The sequence below is a fragment of the Alternaria incomplexa genome (assembly GCF_024043165.1).
Source record: "Alternaria incomplexa strain BMP 0042 chromosome Unknown scaffold_1, whole genome shotgun sequence".
NCBI lineage: Eukaryota > Fungi > Ascomycota > Dothideomycetes > Pleosporales > Pleosporaceae > Alternaria > Alternaria incomplexa.
In genome coordinates, this window is record NW_026249850.1 from 2,061,629 (window position 1) to 2,082,560 (window position 20,932).

The following is a 20,932-nucleotide window of genomic DNA, read 5'->3' on the forward strand; positions in this document are numbered from 1 at the left end:
GAGGTGATGTAGCACTATCATTGAGGCTTCAGGGACGATAAGTAGATAGCTTGAGCGGGTAAGGCTGGAACAGTCTGGTGCTCGTACGATGGATTGTGGCGGCGGCACAAGGTGGGGTTTGTGCCTGACTCAGCGGTCTAGAACCCCGAGTGTGAGGGCGCGTCTGATTGGATCCCGTCGGTTGTGACATTCCTAGCTATGACCTCAGACTCGCGAACCTTCATCGCGACAGCGCCCTCCACATCCTCGATATCGCGATAATGGCCTCCCCTTCAACCATGTGCGCGTCGTGCCTGCGGATAGCAAGACAAACAATGACACGGCGGCCGGCCCAACCTATCGCCGCCGCAGCTCAATCGATGCGAGCGTACAGCAGAGCAGCACCGCACGCCACTTCGCGATCGCTATTCCTCGACTTTCTTGCACCATCATCTCCACGAGGGACTTCAAGACATGTCTCAGTACAAGGTTTAGCATTCTCACAACCACAACACATACCACGACGAGCCCTCGCCACATCATCCGACGCCTCCACGGCAAAGCCCGCCCAAGCGATCCAAAACCCACGCACCGACGATTCCGGCAATCCCATGCTGATCTCGATAGCACCCCGTGCATCGAACCGGCTTCAGAAGATCTCCTCGGGCGATAACAATCCGAACCTCGCATTGCGCGTAAGCATCGAGAGCGGCGGATGCCACGGCTTCCAGTACCTCATGGACTTGACCGACCTATCCAAGAACCCAGTGACCGAAGAAGATACCATATTTGAGGGAGAGAAGGGAGAGAAGATCGTTATCGATGAGTCGAGTTTGGAGCTGTTGAATGGAAGCACGGTGGACTATACCATGGAGTTGATCGGGAGCCAGTTCAAGATCACCGGCATACCAGGGGCGACGAGTAGTTGTGGGTGTGGGACAAGCTTTGATATTAAGATGTAGATTATACCCAGACATTTAAGTTTACACAGGTCGGTGCTTTAGCTGGAATTGGCCTCGTAATATACATAGAGTAACCCTGCATCTCCATAGGCAGCCTATCTTGAGCACCCTCTGCACGCTCTCCATGCCGCCAACATCCTTCGTACAAATTGAGGAATCGAACCGTCTCGAGTTTCTTTCAGCCATTCAGAGTGGTCGCTCTCAAGGTGAAGGTTCACAGCCCTGTATGCAGCACCACTCTTCGGATTTGACGATAGCTACTCAGATAGGCACTATCTGTCTTCTCTTCTTCTCGTTGCCCACTTTCTTCAGCCTCATGTATCGCCAACCCAGCCAGATGGCAAATACGATGACCGTCAGCGGTATCGTGGTAGCAGGAAGTATCCACCATCTTCGTGAAATGCGCAAGCCGTCGTCTCCGTAGTCAAAGAAAGTTGTGCTTAGAATCGCGGAGATGAAAGTGCCGGGTAAAAAAAGCATCGTAACGGCGGCAATAGTGATCATGGACGCAGAGTCACGCTGTGTCAGTAGTGCGACATCTGCAGTAGCGTCCGCGATTTTGATGTTAGTTTTCGAATCCCTCTGATTCGACAGCTGGAAGAGCTGGTATACTGAATTAAGATCTTTTCGTTCAGATGGAGACTTATACTGACTAGGTTGATTCTGAGGCTTGTCCTTTCATGGTATACACTTGTCCATCTGCTACAAGTATCGCAGGCCGATATGAGCATATCGAACGACTCGCACATGTCTGTTTGGTCCAAACTCCACAGCTTCGCGAAAGTTCCCACAGCTTCTTTGTACTTTACGTAAGATTCACGTAGAAAGTGCAGTTGTGCGTAAAGATCCTGGCTATCTTGTCTGAGGGTAAGCCATGATCTTGCAAGTTGATGAAGCTCAATCGTAGCCTCTCGAAACGTATCAAGGTTTTCGTCGTAGACTCGCTCCTGTAAGGGTCGTTAGATTTGCTTATCTTATGAAGGGAAGCAATGCGGACATAATGAATGAGCTTGTCACGACGGCTTCCGATATCTAGCTGCCACTGCTTCAGACAGTCGTCTGCAACTAGCGAATCGAGCAGGAAGTCGCGGTGAGCCAGGAGTGGCTTGATTTCTACAATGTCTCTCAAGCGAGAAACGGTAGGAGTAGGACAGTTGATGCAGAAGTAGGTAGTCTGGTTCGGAGTGCGTATGCAGTTGATGAAACTGACACCAGTATCCCAACCGCATACGTATTGGTAGCAAGTATCTGTTCATAAGATAAATCAATGTGTGTACAAGAGGGTAGACATGTATCGTACCGAACGAGAGCAGATCGCCCTTTTCATTGCGACGCAAGAACAGCTGGTTTCCCATCTTAGCCCAATAAGTATCTTTGGAGTATATGTTCTTCAGTAGCGTTTTCGACAAACCAGAATCCCTCAGAATGCGGAAGGTCCGGGACCGAATCTCGAAGTTTCCTGGTAGCCAACCGCTGCTTGGTTCCAATGTATTCAGGAAGCTTTGAGAACCTTGTCAGCTTGCTACCCTAGCTTGTGATATCTCCATAACTTTCTTGGTCTTGTTTTGGCCGAAGTCGTGTTCTTCAGCGCTCTGCTGAGATTTACAAACATTACACGTACCACATTCGCAACGAGTGCTCTCCTGTACTTGTCGGTTGAGTCTGAAGAGTCAGGATTACTCATTAGTATTGCTATGGCTGACACACACCTGCAATATATGCTCCAAATCGTCGTCATCAATGTTGTCTCGCCATTCTTGGGCTTCGTTAACCTCATCACGGCTTCATTTTCTTGTGACACCCACGAAGGTGCCGTCCTTCTCCATACAACACGTTAATCGTCGTATTGCCGCCCTTCGACCCCTCGGCTTGCTTCAGACCCCACGAGATAAGCGCATCGTCTTCGATATCCGGACGGGAACGTTCGCTCAAGTCAAGTTTCTGGTTAGTGAATTGCGGCTGACCTGTCGTTTCGGGCCAGTGTAACCAATTGACTAGCCGGCGGCGAACAACGCGGCGGTCTTCGCATGATGTTGAGTTGTCGTAATAAGTGGCAGACATCTCGAAGGCATGTTGGAGAAGATCATGCAGCGTTGCGCGATGAACGAGATGAATTGCGATCAGGCCGTGCTAAAGCTGAATGCTGGGGCTGAGGTGATGCGTGGGGCAGGTTGCACCTGCATGCAGGCGGCGTGCGCTAAAGCAGTCAGTCAGCTACATCACCGTAAAGAACGCATCCAGACCGTCGCGCCTATTTCACACATTCCAAAGTTGGCATTGAACAGGTTCTTTATTTGCCCGCGGAGAGGTACGCACATGTCAAGAAACCTCTAAAGACTGAGTAATTGTACTAGACCCATGAGCTCGTCCACTAAGAAAGTACCAGGGCAGCAAACTTGCAAATCCAGATCACAACTTCCGGTATCACTTCAGGCTTACAACCACCTTTCTTGCCGAAACTCCCTTCTTCTGAATATGCAAAGCTTCTTGAATGGCTTCCAGGCCCTCTCCAGCGATAATGGGCTCGGGAGCTGCTCGGAACCTCTCAGTCGCGAGTGCTTCAGGCAGGAAGTCGGCGTACACGGCTTTACCGACAGGGGAATGCGCCACCGATCCGTACACGAAACTTGTCTTGATACCTCTCAGCTGTGACTTGATGATGATGGAGATCATCGAAGTGGCGAAGCTCCAGATAATCTGCAGTGCGACAAATCGCTTCGGTTGAGCAGGGATTGGATATGTCGCCATTGCAATACGCTTATTGCCTTTACATCTGCCCAAGACGTCTAGACAATGGAAAACTGCGTTCTCTCCAATAGACAAGGCTCCCGCGCATTCTTTCCCTTCCATGACCCCGACGATCTTGTCGACTGTAGAGGGGTCGTTGTAGTCGAAGACTTTGCTAGCACCGAGGGATCTCATGAGATCGAAGTTCTTTGGTGAAGATGTCGATATGACTTCGTATCCAGCGGAAACAGCGAGTTGGATAGCGTTGCAGCCTACGCTAGTCGAGCCTCCCCAGACAAGGACCGTCTTTCCGGTCGGTTTCGGGTGAAGTTGAGGATATTGCAGACCGAGCTGATCCTTCTCGAACAGCCCTGCTGCAGCGGTAGTGAAAGCCAGAGGTATCACTGCAGCAGATTCAAATGACAAGCTGTCTGGAATAGACGATGTGTTCCTTTCCAGGAGAACGGGAAACAGCTGGAATGCTCCGTATGCCGCGCTGTTGATCTTCTTGTCTGTACTGTGCGCCTGACCTAGAACACGGTCTCCTACTTTGAACCGTACCACTTTGCTGCCGATCTGAACCACTTCGCCAGCGACATCAAAGCCGAAAACAAAAGGATATTTGATCCAACCGAACGCCATACTGGTGCCCTGGTCTTGCAAAACCCAATCAACTGGATTGATCGCCACTGCACGATTCTTGACGATAACTTCATCGGGCCCAGGAGTAGGAAATGGCGCTTCCGAGACTTCCATGCGTTGCTTCGGTGCTGGCATCCATGCTGCGAGATTGGTAGGCATCGTGTAGAAGATGAGGACTCGGAGAAGTGATTAGATGTGCGTTTTCAAGATATTGAATAATGATAAAGTTTGAAGTATCTTTCTTTGCAGCATGCTCAACACCTAGATTCCTTTCCATCTTATACTTCTACAAGCTCCTGGACTTGATGCCTGCTTGCAATGCAATCTCGTGGACGCAGAGCATTGCACCAATCAGAGGCCAGCGGACGTCCGTTTGGGCCCACATTTAAGCTACCTGCCGTCCGTAGGCTTACTTCGATTACTCTGACGCATACGACCCCAATAGGAAGAATGTGCGATTTAGTGTAAAAGCTCTGGTAAGATACGGCCCATGTATATAGCCGCCGACCTAAGTTCCTCCGTGCGTATCGTGCTTATGTTGCCACCAAGATCACTACCTATGGTCAGCATGTCCTAAACACTTCATCATCTCCTAAGTACGCCTGAAGCAAACCAGAGAGATGACAAATTCGCCTATTTCCTCGGAACGACTGCTAGAGAGAATGAGAGGTCGGGAGAAGGCCCAGCTATCCTGTGATTTCTGCAGGAAGAGAAAGTAAGGAAGTGATTTACCTTATCACCAAGACACCTAACAAGAAATGTCTAGACTTCGATGTGATCGAAACAAGCCTTGCGGGAGCTGCATTCGACTAGGGCAAGTGGCAGGGTGCAGCTTCCCTCTACCCCAACTTCCGCGAGCTCCACAAAAAGACAGACCGATAGAGAGCGCCACGCGAAAGGCGTTCGAGGAACGAATTGATCAGCTGGAGTCGCTCGTCCGGTCTTTGCTTGACAAACAAGAAAAACTCCCTGATGCTCGGATGCCGGGGAATCTGGCGACCCACGAGACTACAGAAACCGTCGCCGCGGTGGATCCTCTCGTATATGAAGCTGGTCGGATAAACCTCAACGACCATCAGTCTTCATACGTCGAGAGTGACCACTGGAAAGCCATCCTGGATGAGATTAGTGACCTGAAAGACATGGTACAGGAACAAGTTGAAGAACCACAACATACTGAGCCAACACTCCCTGGAAACGACCTGTTTCTTCTCCAAACATACCCAGTTACAAAAATGGATATCGTCGCTGCGATTCCGCCCCGCATAATTGTCGATAGCATGATCTCGAAATACTTCAAATGGGCGGACATGCCCGTCTCACTTGTCATTCACCGCAAGGTCTTTATCAAACAATACGAAGCGTTTTGGGAAGATCCGCTTTCAACGTCAACCATGTGGCTGACTATATTATACGGCATGATGTATACAGTAGCCTATTGTACGCTATTCATGAACGGCGGTGCGGCCTCATTGGACGAGACGACAGCAGCCGAATATCACAGCCTGATCATCATCTCACGAGAGAAGATGATACAATGTCTTAGGCTAGGTAACTACATGAAGGGCGTACCGCATACCATCGAGGCCTTACTGGCTTTCCTTCAGACCGAATACGTTCAAGGCGAAGACACACAACAGGGCTGTTGGCAATTGACGGGCGTCATAATACGCGTAGCGCTCAAGATGGGCTACCACCGCGATGGCTCGCATTTCCCGCAGATGAGTGTCTATGAGGCCGAAATGCGCAGGCGTACCTGGTATATCCTCACCCAATTTGACATCGCCTCAGCTTCTGAGGTCGGTCTTCCGCGAATCATAAAGGAAACTCAATGCGACACCGCTGAGCCGCGCAATCTCCTGGATGATGACTTTGACGATACGTCCACCGTCTTACCGCCTGCTAGACCACAAAGCGAGCACACGCTGTCCCAATTCCTAGTATACAAGAGCAGGATAGTCTCCGTCTACGGAATGATCTGCGACTTCACGACGTCATCGAAGCAGCGAGATTACGACGAAGCAATGCGATTAGATACACTACTCAGCAGAGCATATGCCCAGAAGCCTTCCATACTAAAGTTGAAGCCTATGCAGCAATCCATCTTAGACGGCGCAGAACTCATCACCCGTCGTCTATATATAGCGATGTCGTTCCACCACGCGCAGATTACCCTCCACCGCAAGTTCATCATCCTTGCAAAGACGAATAGCAAATACCAGCTGTCTCATTCGACATGCGTAAGCGCAGCACTGGCAATGTTGCAGCTACAAGCTGAGTTGTTCGAGCAGAATCAACCGGGCCGCATGCTACATAGTGATCGATGGAAGATCCTCTCCTTGATCCAATCCGAGTTCCTGCTCGCCACAACAGTCCTGTGTCTCAATCTGAACGACGACATGAAGAAAGGGCTGATCGGGGAAGAGGTCGCACAGAAAAGCGTGGAAGCACTCAAGACTTCGAAGAGTGTGTGGGAACAGCAACAGGGGTTCTCGAAAGAAGCACAAACGGCCGTGAGAGCGGTGAATGCTGTTCTGGGGAAATTGGGGAGGGATCCAAAACCAGACAGCCAAGAAGGTAATCTGACAGGTGGAGAACATGGAGAGTCTTTCTCTTCATTCTCGGCAGACATCACTTCTGGCTCTAATCCGCTGGCATTTCAGGATGCCTCGCAAACGCAGCTTTCCTACAACATACCGGATGAATTTCTTGGCACAGCTTTTGACGAATTCTTTGTGATGGATCAAGAATTAGACGGATGGCTTCAGGTTTGAGATGAGGTTGCTATATTACAAAGTCGGTCATCGTCTATCTCATAACTTCGGTAATATAGTATAGTCTTTTCAAGCTTTTCGAGACCCTTACATCATATCTGTCGAATCGATGTACACCTAATCTTACACTGCAATCGCTTGGCTGCCTTGTTCAGTCTTCGATTCTTCATCAACGCCAAGACTTTCCATGGTGCCTTTTGGAGCATCTTCAGGTTTTGGCTCAGACTGGGCGGGTGGCTGCTCTACGACTTCGTCAAAGATTCCACCTTCGGGCTCTGTGCTCTGGCCAATGGCCTTTAGTATCCTCCATGCTCTCCTGAACTCGTCTCTGATAGCAACGATACCACGGTGAGTGACGGTCCTTGCGACATTGTGATCAATCTCAAACGGATCTTCAATTGCGAACAGATACCGATTCGTGACCTTTTTCTCCGCCGTGATCTTGGTTGTCGCGCTGACCCAGCCCTTGCTTTGCTTCGACAAGATTCCGCCAGGCGTCCGAAGGGACAGGACTTCGTTGGTCCAGTAGAATTGCGGGGGCTTGGGTCCATAGCCGTACCCAGATAGAGAAGCGTAGTACTGGAAGAATCCGCGTAGCAATTCGCCGACAGACTGTGTGTTCTGTGAAAGGCGACCAGCTTGCGCGGCCTGGATGATCTCCGGCTCGTTGCGCCAAAAGCGGACCTGATAACCTGCTATAGTCGTGTTCTTGAAGAACTGCTCTAGAGCTACTGTGTCGCTCGGGAGCGGGACGGCGAGTTGGAGATTTGGACACACCGGTGGTTGGGCGACATTGACCAGATAATGCAGTACCATAAGTACCCATCCGTATGAAGAGAGAGTGCCAGAGTATGCGCTGTTGACTTTTCGTCGCTTGGCCCATGACTTAACGAAGAGAACCATTGGCCGTACACGAGGGTCAGTTAGGGAGTAGCATCGAAGCATATGAGTGTTATGGATACCGAGTGGGTTTTCGAAGTTGATGTCACATTGAATACCGCAGCCCGTCTTTGGAAAGTCGAGGGGACCGACTACCTTCTCTCGCATCCACTGTTTCTCAGGGCGGTGATGCTGATCTTTCTTAGCCTTTTCATCGGTTCCGTTGCTGACACTGTCTTCTGACTTGGTGGCCGACGTAATGGAGGTTTCCTGGGCGGTCTCAACTTTTGCAGGAGCTTTTTGCCGTTTCTTAGTAGTTGCCGCAGCACCTAGTATAGGAAAGTCGTCACCAAAGTTAGGGCTGTCTGACTGCGCAGTAAGCTCTGAAGCTTTTGCTCCATCAACATCTACCAGCGGCTTTGGCGGTGGGGTGGCCTCTTGTGGCTTGTCTGAAGGGTACTTCTCCTCTTCCGGAAGCTCTTCCCACTTCTGGCGTTCCTCGGCGAGAGCATTATACAAGGTCTCGGTTGGCGTCTGGCATATCTTTAGAATTGGTACTCTTGTCCTTGTGAGTAGACGGCCACCCAGCTTGGCGTCGAGAACTGCCCGTTCCAGCAAACGCGGGATGCCACGATCAATGGCAATATCACTAGCCCTCGCTGGATCTTTCCATATTGGCACTACTGCCAGATCCATGTCTGAGCCGGGCATACCAAAGCCGGAAGCTAAGCTGCCAAAGCCTACCAAGGAGATAGTCGAGATATCACCAGAGTAGCCGCTGGCAAAAGCTTCTTGCATGATGGTTTCCAGGTGCTTTCGGAAGTCTTCTTTGGCCTCCGACTCGGATCTGGACATCTCCACCTTCGGAATCTCGGCTGCTGCAATTGCGTCCAAGTGTTCGACTTGGGCCATGGAGTTCTCTCGTGGTTGATTCATCGGTGGTCGGGGAGGATATTGACCTTGTGGACGGGGACGCTGTGTCGATGCTGGACCTACCGGGATTTGGCCTGGCAGTGCGAAATTATCATGAGGCCGTTGTAGGATTCTAGGGGGCTGTGTACGTGGTGTACCATCAGCGTTCAGATTTTGTTGTTGATGGGGCCGCCCTCGCCCCCGTGAATGATACTGTCGATTGTCTACCTGTGGGCCGTTTTGAGAGATATTTGGGCCTTGCTGGTCTGGGAAGGTTCGCGGAGGTTGCTGATATCGCTGACTGGGAGCAAAGCCTCTTCCACGCCCTCGGGCTGGCGCCGTGTTGGCGGAAGCGTGGGCGCGCCATCCTTGAGCTTGATCTGGAGTAGGACCTGGAGTTGTGTGGCTCTGACCGTTGCTGTTGAAATTGTTGACGGTATCGTGGAAACCTCCACGACCGCGGCCACGTCCTCTTCCTTGGCCTCGTCCGCGTCCACGGTGTGGTGACGGGGCGTCTTGGCCAGACTGTCCACCGGCTATGCTAACGTTGCCGAGAATCATGTTGCGCAATTGATTCTCGAGCCCAGTGGGCTGTGATGCATTCTCCTGTTCCATGATGTCGGATTAGTCTGAACTCGTTGGCGATGTAAGCAAGTAGTGGGGTGTGTATCCGAATGGACGAAGTCCGGCAGTGAAAGAGGGGCAGTAGGGAAGAGATCTTATTAGGCCAAACTCGTATTCAGAGGAAGTGATTCTGGCGTCTTAAGTTGTGGATGTTTCCTAGGACTTTGGTTGGTGTGGCGCGTGGTGGTTCTGGCGACGACTATGGGAGTAAAGTGATTGGAGGGCCCAGTTGGTGGATCTTATTGGGAGACTATTCACACCAGGCAACCATGGGTGAATGTCTTGTCTAGCCAAAGCGATCAGGCCTCGGAAGGATTTGAATTAAACGTCCACGGTGGCTCTTGCGCAATGTATTGCTGGAAGTGCGCGATTCCTATGGTGGCTCATTCCTGGCGCAGCAACCGTGGAAGCGATGACGAACTGGATCGGGCAGTCGCTGAGTGGTGGCACTGTTTGGGAAGGCGGAGACGGCCTTCGCTGGAAACGGGCTTGGCGCGCTAAGGCACTAGCGTGGAGCTGTGACGTTCGCGCGCGACACAGGCCGAAGTTGAAGGAACTCCTTGGGACAAAGGTGACTGCGTCTCCCCACCCTCACTATCCTCTGCCCATCGCCTCTCGCTCGTGTTACCATCCCACCGCTGCCTCCGACATGAACGGCAACATGAACGGGAACCCGCCGCCCGCCAGCGCGCCCGCTGCGCCCGTCGCCGCCAATGGCCAGCAGCCGCCTGTTCGTCGCCGTCGCCCACGTCCGCAGGCCGATGTCCTGCGCAAGCCCCGCCGCCCACTACAGAACATCACGAGGCCCATGGTCTCGTTGTCGCAAATGAACGAGGCCAAGAAGCCCGTCGCCGGGCCCGCAAGCGATGGCACGCAGTCCAAAGACGCGTTGCGACATGAGTTCATTGCTCAAGGCGCCAGCAGCTTCCCACTTATCGTGAGCCGCAAGGACTTGAAAGAGCTGCGACACCATGTCATGCGTCTGCAGAGCAAGACGCACGTGGACATCACCGACGACAACCAGTTCAAGACGCCCATCAAGCTCCACCGCCGAGATCCCCGCGCGCCTCCAAGCGGTATGGGCTCCACGTACGAAGAAGAAGACACGAAGGAGGACATGGAAGAAATGAAGGAGCGGGAGCGCATCGAGCTGCAGAAGGAGGAGCGTCGCAAGGTTCGCGAGGAGAACCAAGCCAAGATCGCCCCTACTGGCATGAAGAAGCCTCCTGCCTTCCACAAGAAGACGGAGCAGAAGTACCGGCCCGATGATACTCCAGAGGCAAAGAAGCGACAACTTCTGCGATACGAGGAGACGCTGCCATGGCATTTGGAGGACTTCGAGAACAAACAGACGTGGGTCGGCACCTACGAGTCGGAGCTGTCAGAAACACATGTCATGCTGTCGACCACCCGCCCCGGCGACCCCAATACAGCAATCCAGATGGCCCCTATGGAGCGCTGGTATCGGTTCAACGTCAAGGGCAAGGTCAAGACTGGCGGCGATGATCTCGATAAGATTTTGGCCAAAGTTGAGAGAGGCGGCGGACCCAAGTTTTTCGCCGAACTCGAAGAGCGTCAGAAGCAGCGCGTCAACGCAGAGAACAATGCGAAGATGTGGAGCGGAGTCCGTACCCGTGTCGGCGGCGGCGCAGACGACGAAGGCAGGATCAAGCGCGAGCGCCCCGACGACGACGCAACCGGATTTGTTAAGCGCGAAGCTGACGCGGACGATATCGACTTTAACCTTGAGGAAGACTTTGCCGACGACGAAGAGGGTCTGAATGGTCTCTTTGAAGGTGAAGAGCAGGATGTCAAAGAAGCCGCAGAAAAGCTCAAGCGAGACCAACTGCAGGCTGCTCTGTGGGATCGACCCGATGAATTGGCCATTGCGATCAAGGAAGAACAAGAGCGGAAGGAGGCTGAGGAGAGGAGGATCCAGGAAAAGGGCACCCGAAAAGCCCTAGTCAAACGCGAAAAGCAATATGACTACCTTGACAGCGATCCAGAGAACCCGTACATCACCGAAAGTGAGTCCGACACCGACTCCGAGACGGAGCGTCAACAAGCCAAGGAAGAGGCAGAGAAGAAGGCAGCCGAGCAGAACGGCAAGGCACCGGAAGCTGGTAACGTCCCCTCTGGTGCATCTACCAAGGGCACCAATACCCCCTCGGGGAACCACAAGTCTGGCGAGAGCAAGAGCAAGAAGAGGCCAGGCTCACCCAACCTCTCAGAAGCTAGCGGCAACGAGTCCTCGCGCAAGAAGCATAAGAAGAAGCATGACAAGCTGGCTGATGGATCCCGGAAGTCGTCCCTTGCTAATCTTAAGGGCGCAGGGTCTGGTAGCGACAGCGAGATGACTGACGCCGGCAAGAAGCGGAAGAAGGACAAGAAGGACAAAAACCGCATCATGATTGGCGCTTCTCCGAGCGGCACTCCTGGTGCTAGCCGTGCAGGCAGTCCTACAGCCAGCGGCAGCCGCGCAGGTAGTCCCTCTGCAGCCCCATCACGGCCTTCCCTACCATCTGCCAAGGAGATCTACGAATCGTTGCCACCCCAAGGCATGAACATTCAGAATCTCATTGTCAAGTTCAAGGGTCGTGTTGACAAGACCAACACGCAGGTCTTCATCAAGCTCGTCAAGGCGGTGTCTAGCTTCGACAAGGCCAAGAGCTGGCTTACCCCTCTGGAGAAGATGCCCTCCGAAGAGCACATTAATGCGTTCATGAATGCGTCAAACGCACCGAAACCTGCGTAGTCTGAGACCGCATGTGGTCAGCACGAGAGCGAATGCGATATCCAGCCGGTCCCTTGGTAAATTGCATTAGCGTAGGGGACGAGGGCAAAGGCTGGTAATGAGGAGACGTGCGGGCACTACTTGCTCGGGTCTATCAGTATATAATATATGAATCGCAGAACATGGATCACTCTATGCATGTGGCGTTTTGTGATACGCCGTTGAGGCTATACTATTATTCTGCCTATACTCAAATCGTCTAACACTCCTCATGCTTTTGGCTCTCTAACCCCGCCTTCTTCAATACACTTCTCACTGCCATCGCCGTCCTTCAACGGACTCTCGTGCCCCTCTTCCGCAGCAACTTCCTCCAATACCTTCTCGTTAGCATCAACGCCCATTTCTTCATCTCTTATCACATTTCTCCCATGCATCTCTTTATCCGCCGTCTTACCATCAGCACTGTCCTTGTCCTTCTTGATCATGCTCCAGCCACCCCTCCACCCAACCCATCTCTCCTCCCACGGTCCTCTGGCAATGATGACGAGAAGCGCCGCGGAAATAAAGCCCACGCTAGCACTTCCACTCCCAATCCAACCCGCAGCAGCGTAAATATGGTTCCCAGCCGCCGTACCAATAAGTTGCCCACAGAACGTAGCGACCATGAAGGCAGTATTCACTCCGTTGCGCCGCTTAGGCTCCACGGAATAAATGCTCGAACGATTAGCGATCTGCGCTGTCTGGTTGCCGAAATCCATCAATAGAGCTTGAAGGACAGGGCCTGCGACCGTAAAGGTTCCAGTGTAGGTGCCGAGACATATCCCAATGAGAGAGCATGTGAGGCCAAAAAGTACGGAGAAATGTGGTACGAAGCGGTCGGTAACTGTACGTGCGTAGATTGGGGAGATGAGCATGCCCGCTATTCCTATCAAACCGAAAAGACCGATTGTCAGGGAAGAATAGTTGTAGGGATCGCCGGCGAGGAGGAACGTCAGCGTTGTCCAGAACGATGTAAAAGGCGCTGAGCAGAAGAGACCTGCTAGACATGCTTGGACGAGGACGGGGTGGCGGAACAGCATCTTGACAATGTCGAGTAGGATTCGAAAGTAATTCATGCCGGGGTTGGTCGCTGGGTAATCTGGCATGAAGAGCCAGAGGAGAACGAAAATGATGTACTGGAGGGCAAATGCCATCCAGTATACTGCGCGCCAGGTAACAAAGTTCGATATCGTTCCGGAAAGGACGCGGGCAACGAGCACGCCGAGCATGAGGCCGGAGACAACGATGGACAGGGCTGCTGCGCGACGTGACGGAGGAGCTAGATCCCCCACGAGTGGGAGCATGAGTTGTGGGGTTACTGTTGTCACCGCTACGATGAAGGATATGGCTGTGAAAGTTCCGAGGTCGGACGTCAGACATAGTCCTAGCCTGTCCTATCGTCAGTAATCTCCTTTCAGCATGCCTCGGATTTCAACGTGACATACCACAATGTCGCAGTGAACCCTACTAAGCCACATACGAACGGCCGTCGAGGTAACAAATCTCCCAACGGACACAGAAAGAGTAGTCCAGCGGCATAGCCAGCTTGCATCACAGTGGGAATCTGTGCGACTTGCTCATAGCGCACGCCGAAGTCTGCAGCTAGTAGATTGAGAATGGGGTGGTTGTAGTAAAGGTTTGCGACTGTAAAGCCGGCGGCAAAGGCGAATAGAACGTTCACTGGGATGATGGTAATCAGCTGGAATCCTGCATGGTGTTCATCGAGGAGAGCTCTGAGGAGCTGCATCGTGAGGTAGGCTTTGTTCAAACCGAACTATGACATGAAATCTCGCATAAAGACGTACTGCTCATAGAGAATTGCGGTGGTTTGTCCGGATCCCAGCGACAGTTCGGCGGCGTCCACGTCAAGGTTGTGTAAATTCTTCTCCATATTGACTGCTTCTCTTCTTCCTGCTCTATTATGCCTGTACTCCGCTCTATTCCTTTTCTTGGTGGACGACCCGTTGGTGATGAGGCTGCTGTCTGCACTGCACTTTCGTCGGTGGCTGGTACCATACCTCGGCCCCCGCCATCTTTTAAGTCGACCGTTGACATAATTCGACTTACGTCACACACATAATATACTTCCAATAAGCTATCCAACAAGGAATGACGGTACAAACAGTAGCGGCGCGAAGCGTGGTACAGAAATAAGAATGTAGAAGTAAAGCAGATGAGATGCAGAAGAATCGAGGTACTGAGAATCGATGACGGGATCCTTCCTATTTCGACCAAGTTTGGCAAAGATCCATAATTGAGGAGCCGAGAACAGTTTTGAGCGAGGCTGTTATCCCCGGTATCACCGCCAATCAGATCTACCACGCTATCTGGATGTAGGGCATGACTACGGTTTTGCGACTTGAGAATATTGTTGGTATTGCGTCGCATATGCATCTCCCGTCTAGACAATGTCAACAATCTTCTCGTCTTCATCATCTTCGGCATTTTCCAATTCCATCAGCTTCCCGCTACCACCTGCACTAGCCATGTCTGGTATATCCTCCTCTTCGCCTTCTTCTTTGCGCATGATGACCTGGACCACACGGTCACATGCTTCTTGGACTGATTCGTCATCGACATGCATGTGGCACTCTCTGACAATCGGGTAGACTTTGACGCGCCTCAGCACCTCTCTGCTTTCTTGCGTTGTACTCAGTAAAAGCAGCGTCTCAAGATGAGTCTTGATGATCTCGTGATCCTTCTCGCGCTCCTTGTCCGGCTCAAGGAGTTGTAGCTCATCCAGCATGCCCTCTGTGTCGTCATCTGCGTACTCTTCTGGGCCCATGAGGGGTAGAAGGATGTATGGAAGTAGGTTTGCACCGATAGATGGAGGTGGGAGATTCGGGTCGGGCGATAGATTCGATAGTAGCACGGGATGCGAAGGGACGTGGAAAGCGACGTTCTTAATCGCCGAAGCTACGCCAAGGCGGCGGATGTGCGAGGCATGGTCGGTGAAGACCTGGATCTTGGTGATGGGGATTACGTTATCGTCGTGCTCTTGCGGTGTGGTGAGGTATTCGCGACCCTTGGGAAACTTGGCTAGATCGGCGAAGAAGTACGAAAGGTAGTCGAAATCTGCGTTCTTGTTATACGCGCCCTCTGCGCCCTTGACGAAGCAGTCCATGAGCTGATCCATAGCCCACGTTGACTTGGACAGTTCTTTTGGTATGTCGCGCTTCAACTCTAAAACGCGCTGTAGCGAGTCGTCCTTTGCCATGTTGGCGAGGAGCATTGCGATCTCGTTGGCGTTGGGCTCTTTTGAGTTCTGCAGCAAGTCAGCCCTTGACAGTCCTCATTTGTATAGAGGGGGAACTGACATACGGTTATCCGCGATAAGAGCGTTTCGAGGAAGTCGTCGTCCTTTGCCAGCGCCTTCTGGACCTCGGCGTCGGCGGAGACATTGATGAGGATGGTCAGGGCGTTCTTCGCTATGGGCGCATAGTCCTTGACGAGTAGCTTCAGGTCCCTAATAGGCTCTAGTTGGTTGCGCTTCCATAGGGAGACGTTTGCCTGTGAGTATCCGACAAGGTGGTCGGCCGCTGCATAGTGTGAGCTGTGTTCGGTGGTGGGGTGGAGGGGTTCGTCTGACCAGTCTGCCTGATCTGCGTGTTGCCGTGGTGCAGGAATTCCACAAGCTGGAAGCGGAGTATTAGCTGGCGATGAACCCCAAAGTCTCGAGTACTTGGCTTCTTACCTCTTCTAATTCTGATGGCATCGTGGCTATGGCTGGCTTCGCGTGACTGTCGTGCGCGATGACGAAGGCCCAACTTTTTCTCGGCTGCACATCTCGCTTATCGATAAGCCTAGCGCGCATCCCGCATCTTCGCCGCGCGTTGTCGCGAGCTGCATGCCCGGCCACTGCAGCGACGTGATACCCGCTGATTGCTTCATCTAATGCATATTGCCCTGCCTATTCTTAACAAGAATGACCTGACCCCGTCATCGTCTTTTGACCACCAAGCCCTTGGACGCTTACCACCACAGCCGCCCAGCAACAGCTCCGTTGGAAGCTCGGCCTTAGTCCGGGTAACTCAGCACATTACCCAGCGACCAAGTTTTGTAATCAGGCCATGTTGCACAGTTTGCGTCCTGGTAAATTGTGCGATAAGCTGCCAGTGCGATGCCTGAGCCAGAGTTGTCTTGGTGTTAGGGCGGCTGCGTGCACCGCGACTCTGCAGCGTGCGAGCCCTCTTTACCGCCGAAAGCTTGGTGGCTTCAAGCCCCAACCCCACCAAACGCTGTTTCGCCAGAACAGACCTTCATCCGCCAGCGCTGCATGATCAAAGCCCGTGGAACTATGAAAACATATTCATGAGTTCAATTCCGGCTACAAAAATAATGAAGAACCACGTCCTGACTTTCGTGCTGTCACAGGGCAGGTACGACAACAGGCATCCCTCCCATAGCATTCATGATGCACACCGAAAGTGGCATGTTGGCAAAGGTTTTGAGCGCTCGAAATAGATCGACGACTCGCAGCGGGCCGCCGGACTGGCCACTTGTCACATGCATATGCTACCCCGACGCAGGGCAGGCACATACCGTCTACCAATCATCGCCAGATGCAGGCTTTCTCACATCCCAAGCTAGTGCGGCGGGGAGTGTAGCGAGTGAACAGCGTTGGCGCTTACAGCAACCAGCAGCCAACCACCCAAAATATAACCGCCGCTCATCAACTCTGAGTAGCGCCGAGCCTTACACACGGCTTGATTGGGCCCATCTGACCACCACCTGGCTGAGAAGAGGGTTTTCCTGCATGGGAAGTCGTCTTTGTACTGCTATTGCCCTGGCTGCATGCCACGGCTCTTCCGATGGCTCGGAGTGCCTCGCAGAATGCTCGTCTTATAGTCGTTATCCCCAGATTACCCGAGACGTCGTACTCCCGGTGTTGCTGTTCTCAGTCTTTGTTCCCTTCTCTACACAGCCGGTATCTGTTGTTTGGTCCCGCCAGTTATTTCGGGGTACCATTTATCAAGAGAGTAGGATAGCAAGCACTCATTATGGCTGGACCAGCATTCCAATTATTTCCTCCTCCTCGTGCTCCAAGACAGACGAGTCCCAGTCCACGACCATCTCCTCACCCAAAGCCAGCCAGTCAAGAACCATTGGCAACAGAGAGTGCCGTAAGCGCCAAAACACCTGTTGATCTCCACGGACTTCTCATCCAAGTCAACTCTGTGCCAGTATCACCCTCCAACCCAATGGCGCCCCCGCCGGCCATCGCGGCCCCGCCAAGAGCACATATCCCCAGTCCACAGGCTACGACAACGCCAATGTCAAATACAACGAGTCGGCCATACTTTGAACCACCGCCTCAGCAAACTGCGTCCCCACAACTTGGACGGCAAGAAAGCTTTTACCGTGTACAAGAACGTCATGGCCATGATCAAATCGACGACCAGCAACGCACCGCCAGCCCAGATCCTGCTCGCGCGATTTCACCAGCTTTCTCCGAGGCTCAGACTCTGGTCCGAGCAAATAGCTCTGCTACAAGATGCATGTCACCGCAAGAAGAGATTCCGATGCGGTCAATGTTCCCAGTCTATGATCCCACAGTCCCTCTTGGACGTCAACCATATCAGCCAACCCAAGCGTCGCCCACACAGATACCTCGAACCCAGATCAGTCGTTCACCCTACTCTTCCGAGTCGTATATTCCTCACAACAACGTTCGCTCAAGCGGCTCGACAGCTCCTCCACCACCAAAGCCCTTCTTCACGCCATCCAACCTTCTTGACAATCTCTGGCTAGCCACTAATGGACAAGAACAGCCCAGTGTGCAGATGTATACCCTGCGAATGCATCGCGCAACAGCCTCAAACCCGACGGTCACCTTTGGTACAACGCCATCGTTACCGTTCTACTCTGTAGCACAGTCAAACCTTGCAGGTAACCACGAAGTACCCAGCATCATGAACGAGCTGCTCATTCAACGACATCACCCCACCCAGCCGCGAGTCTTACCTATTGCTCATCTCGATCTTATCGCGCCTCCGTCACTAGACAATGGAGCGTTTAGCCCACAACAGCAAGAGGATACCACCCTTCTTACTAGCATATACCCAAAGCTGGCCGCTCTTCAGGCGCTTGATGCTGCTGCTAACTCTCCTGCTGCATCGCGTATTGCGCTTTCAGACCCGGGTGCCCAGTCGCCCGCCGCACAGCGTCTGGCCGAAGATGTTCTAGCTGGTACTGCGCAACGTGAGTGCTGCGCTCTTGCCTGGACGAGGGACAACCCTCAACAACAAGCAAATCCTTGGGCGCAACATATGCCATCGGAGGGTTCATATCAGCTCCATCATCCAACATTGGGCACCTTCCCCATCTCCCTGGAAGGTGACTGTTCTGTCATCAATGCTCCTTCGACGAGACCCATCACGGCGTTTTACGGGCATAACATGCCCATGACACCACAAAGTACCGGACGCAAGCCAGCCTGCATCACTGTGCTAAACCCATACGTTCTCTCTCCAACGACCCCCCGGACAAACGCGTTCTCTCCGCTACCACCACCTCCGCGATTCGATGGCACCAGACCAGTATCTATGACACCTTCTGAGATGTCTGTTGGCCAACTTCCTACGACCACCGACGCTACTGCCGATGATGCCATGCTCGCACGTCTTGACTTCGCAAACGACGCTCTCATTCTCCACCTTGGTGCCCTGACACGTTTTGGCAATCCCTTCTTGGTTGATGTTCTTACATCAACGCTTCTGGCAGTCGCAGTAGCGGAAGCTACACGCGGCCGCAAAACACGCAATCGAAGCCAAGAAAACTTCGAGCCACCACCACCAAGCTTCACCCTGAACCACCAGAAGGAAGACACAGCAAAAGCCTTCAAAGACTCTTTTGTCGAGGGCTTCCAGGGCATCGGTGGGAAGTCGCGCCCGCCACTCTCGGGTAAAGGACTGAAGAAGTTTGCTTCTAGCCTGAAGAGTACAACAACTCGTAGCGATAGTGCGATGGGAAGTTTCGACAAGGACATTGAGTTGGGCGAGTGGTACGGACAAGACAAGCATACGAAATCGAAAGCCACAAAATCGGAGAAGAAGGCGAAGAAAGCGAATGCTGATGACGAAAGCAAACTACCGCTCGTCGCACGTACAGTCATAACTGTGTTGACGTTTGCGTTCAAGGCCGTGGTGTTCATACTGAAGATAGCGTTCAAGATTGTTGCGGGTGTAGTCGTCATGATCACGCGGAATTTCAGCAAATTATAGGGCGTCGGCAGAAGGGCGGGCTGTTTCTTACGACTGATGGGTTTTGGATCTTTTTCTTACTGCATGATACCATTCTTACTACATTCGCTGGATACCATTTAGACCGCGCTGCAACGCGTGGCGCATAGTACCTTAATTTCACGATTACCACGCAATCTCATTTACTTGAGCTGGTCATTGAAAATCAAATTTGAAATGGTGATTAGTTGACTATGGGTTTAATGGTGGTTCTGACATGCGGACCAAAGCCTGGTTGGACGAACTTAAGAAGAAGAAACCAAGTCCAACACCAGCATATCATCTACCGACACAGTTACGCGGCACCGACCATCATGTACTCCTCGCTCTCCGTCTCGTCCATGAGATCGTCCAGGATGTTGTCAGCATTCCGGTGTATATAGCTCATGGGACCTTCGCCACCCTTCAAGTGCAATACGCTTCCGGGCAACAGGTCCCTGGCCTTATGAGCCATGGCGACGGGACAGTTCTGGTCGTCCTGACCATGCCACAAGGTAAGCGGTACTCCATTGTCTCCAACGTATAGATGTCCAAGCTCAAAGCCCCAGTCGCTGCCGCTCAATTTGGCTTCCCAGCTTGCGCCTTCGCTTCCCTGGTGGAACGATTCTCTGGTCATGGCTACATAGATGGGCCAATTGGTGGTATCGTGGATAGCTTCTTGGTCGGCGGGGTGACGGCTCCGGATCTCCTTGGCAATGATGTCCTCGAGGACTTTCGGGTCGTCATCGCGACTTGGCTTACCGATGGTGCTCTCGAACAGCGTGGTGGTCAGCCCGTTGACCCACGGCGCTGCCCAGAGGACGATGCGCGAAGGTAGCAACATGCCAGCTGTGCCGAACTTGATTGGATAGAGACCGCTGACGATGCTGGCTCCTAGTAGACGGTCCCTTGACACCTCCTTGACACAAGCCAGTGCATAGGGCGCGCCTCCCGATACGCCCAGTACGTAGAAGTTGTGGATCTTAAGGTGGTCTACCAGGGCGAGCACGTCGGTAGGCCAATCGAGGATGCGACGATTGATCTGGAAGGTCGACTGGCCGCTGCCAGGACGGTCGGGCGCGATGATGCGGACGCTGTGTAGGGCGCAGGCCGAGTGCCATAGCTTGCCTTCGTAGCGCGAGGATTGGCAGCCATGCATGAAGACTATCGTCTTCTGTGGCATCGGGCTGCCGTAGATGGCGTAGGAGAGGGTCCGGCCATCTTTGAGCTTCATGCGCTCATTCTCCTGCTGCATCGTATGCGTTGGGATTCGTGTTTGGTCGCGAGGGTTGCTGAGTTGGTCGTTGCAACTTCTACGGGGGATGGAGGGGCGCGCAAGGCCACATTGCCTTCGCCGCCTGGGGTAAGCGCGACCGGCAGCGCATGGTGAAGGTTGTTTGCCTTGAGGGATATACCACCAGATCGACGATACGGGTGAGT

At 52.8% G+C, this 20,932-nt stretch overlaps 9 protein-coding genes across 9 annotated transcripts; 4 read left to right on the forward strand and 5 right to left on the reverse strand.

The window, feature by feature from the left end:
- Positions 1 to 359: 359 nt before the first annotated feature.
- J4E90_000737 (uncharacterized protein) lies at positions 360 to 941 on the forward strand (the record flags this gene model as incomplete). Its single annotated transcript, XM_051430332.1, has 1 exon — positions 360 to 941. The coding sequence occupies one exon, from the start codon at positions 360 to 362 to the stop codon at positions 939 to 941; it is 582 nt and encodes a 193-aa protein (XP_051295819.1).
- A 2,424-nt stretch (positions 942 to 3,365) lies between these two features.
- J4E90_000738 (uncharacterized protein) lies at positions 3,366 to 4,469 on the reverse strand (the record flags this gene model as incomplete). The annotated part of the gene is made up of 1 exon (XM_051430333.1): positions 3,366 to 4,469. One exon carries the CDS (start codon positions 4,467 to 4,469, stop codon positions 3,366 to 3,368), a length of 1,104 nt encoding a protein of 367 aa, XP_051295820.1.
- Positions 4,470 to 5,290: 821 nt separating this feature from the next.
- Positions 5,291 to 7,084, forward strand: J4E90_000739 (uncharacterized protein; the record flags this gene model as incomplete). Its single annotated transcript, XM_051430334.1, has 1 exon — positions 5,291 to 7,084. One exon carries the CDS (start codon positions 5,291 to 5,293, stop codon positions 7,082 to 7,084), a length of 1,794 nt encoding a protein of 597 aa, XP_051295821.1.
- Positions 7,085 to 7,207: 123 nt separating this feature from the next.
- Positions 7,208 to 9,490, reverse strand: J4E90_000740 (uncharacterized protein; the record flags this gene model as incomplete). The annotated part of the gene is made up of 1 exon (XM_051430335.1): positions 7,208 to 9,490. The coding sequence occupies one exon, from the start codon at positions 9,488 to 9,490 to the stop codon at positions 7,208 to 7,210; it is 2,283 nt and encodes a 760-aa protein (XP_051295822.1).
- A 658-nt stretch (positions 9,491 to 10,148) lies between these two features.
- Positions 10,149 to 12,254, forward strand: J4E90_000741 (uncharacterized protein; the record flags this gene model as incomplete). The annotated part of the gene is made up of 1 exon (XM_051430336.1): positions 10,149 to 12,254. The coding sequence occupies one exon, from the start codon at positions 10,149 to 10,151 to the stop codon at positions 12,252 to 12,254; it is 2,106 nt and encodes a 701-aa protein (XP_051295823.1).
- Positions 12,255 to 12,502: 248 nt separating this feature from the next.
- J4E90_000742 (uncharacterized protein) lies at positions 12,503 to 14,019 on the reverse strand (the record flags this gene model as incomplete). Its single annotated transcript, XM_051430337.1, has 2 exons — positions 12,503 to 13,661; positions 13,718 to 14,019. 2 exons carry the CDS (start codon positions 14,017 to 14,019, stop codon positions 12,503 to 12,505), a joined length of 1,461 nt encoding a protein of 486 aa, XP_051295824.1.
- A 654-nt stretch (positions 14,020 to 14,673) lies between these two features.
- J4E90_000743 (uncharacterized protein) lies at positions 14,674 to 15,987 on the reverse strand (the record flags this gene model as incomplete). Its single annotated transcript, XM_051430338.1, has 4 exons — positions 14,674 to 15,537; positions 15,594 to 15,811; positions 15,862 to 15,907; positions 15,967 to 15,987. The coding sequence occupies 4 exons, from the start codon at positions 15,985 to 15,987 to the stop codon at positions 14,674 to 14,676; spliced, it is 1,149 nt and encodes a 382-aa protein (XP_051295825.1).
- A 1,558-nt stretch (positions 15,988 to 17,545) lies between these two features.
- Positions 17,546 to 19,495, forward strand: J4E90_000744 (uncharacterized protein; the record flags this gene model as incomplete). The annotated part of the gene is made up of 1 exon (XM_051430339.1): positions 17,546 to 19,495. The coding sequence occupies one exon, from the start codon at positions 17,546 to 17,548 to the stop codon at positions 19,493 to 19,495; it is 1,950 nt and encodes a 649-aa protein (XP_051295826.1).
- A 313-nt stretch (positions 19,496 to 19,808) lies between these two features.
- On the reverse strand, positions 19,809 to 20,747 carry J4E90_000745 (uncharacterized protein; the record flags this gene model as incomplete). The annotated part of the gene is made up of 1 exon (XM_051430340.1): positions 19,809 to 20,747. One exon carries the CDS (start codon positions 20,745 to 20,747, stop codon positions 19,809 to 19,811), a length of 939 nt encoding a protein of 312 aa, XP_051295827.1.
- Positions 20,748 to 20,932: the final 185 nt, after the last annotated feature.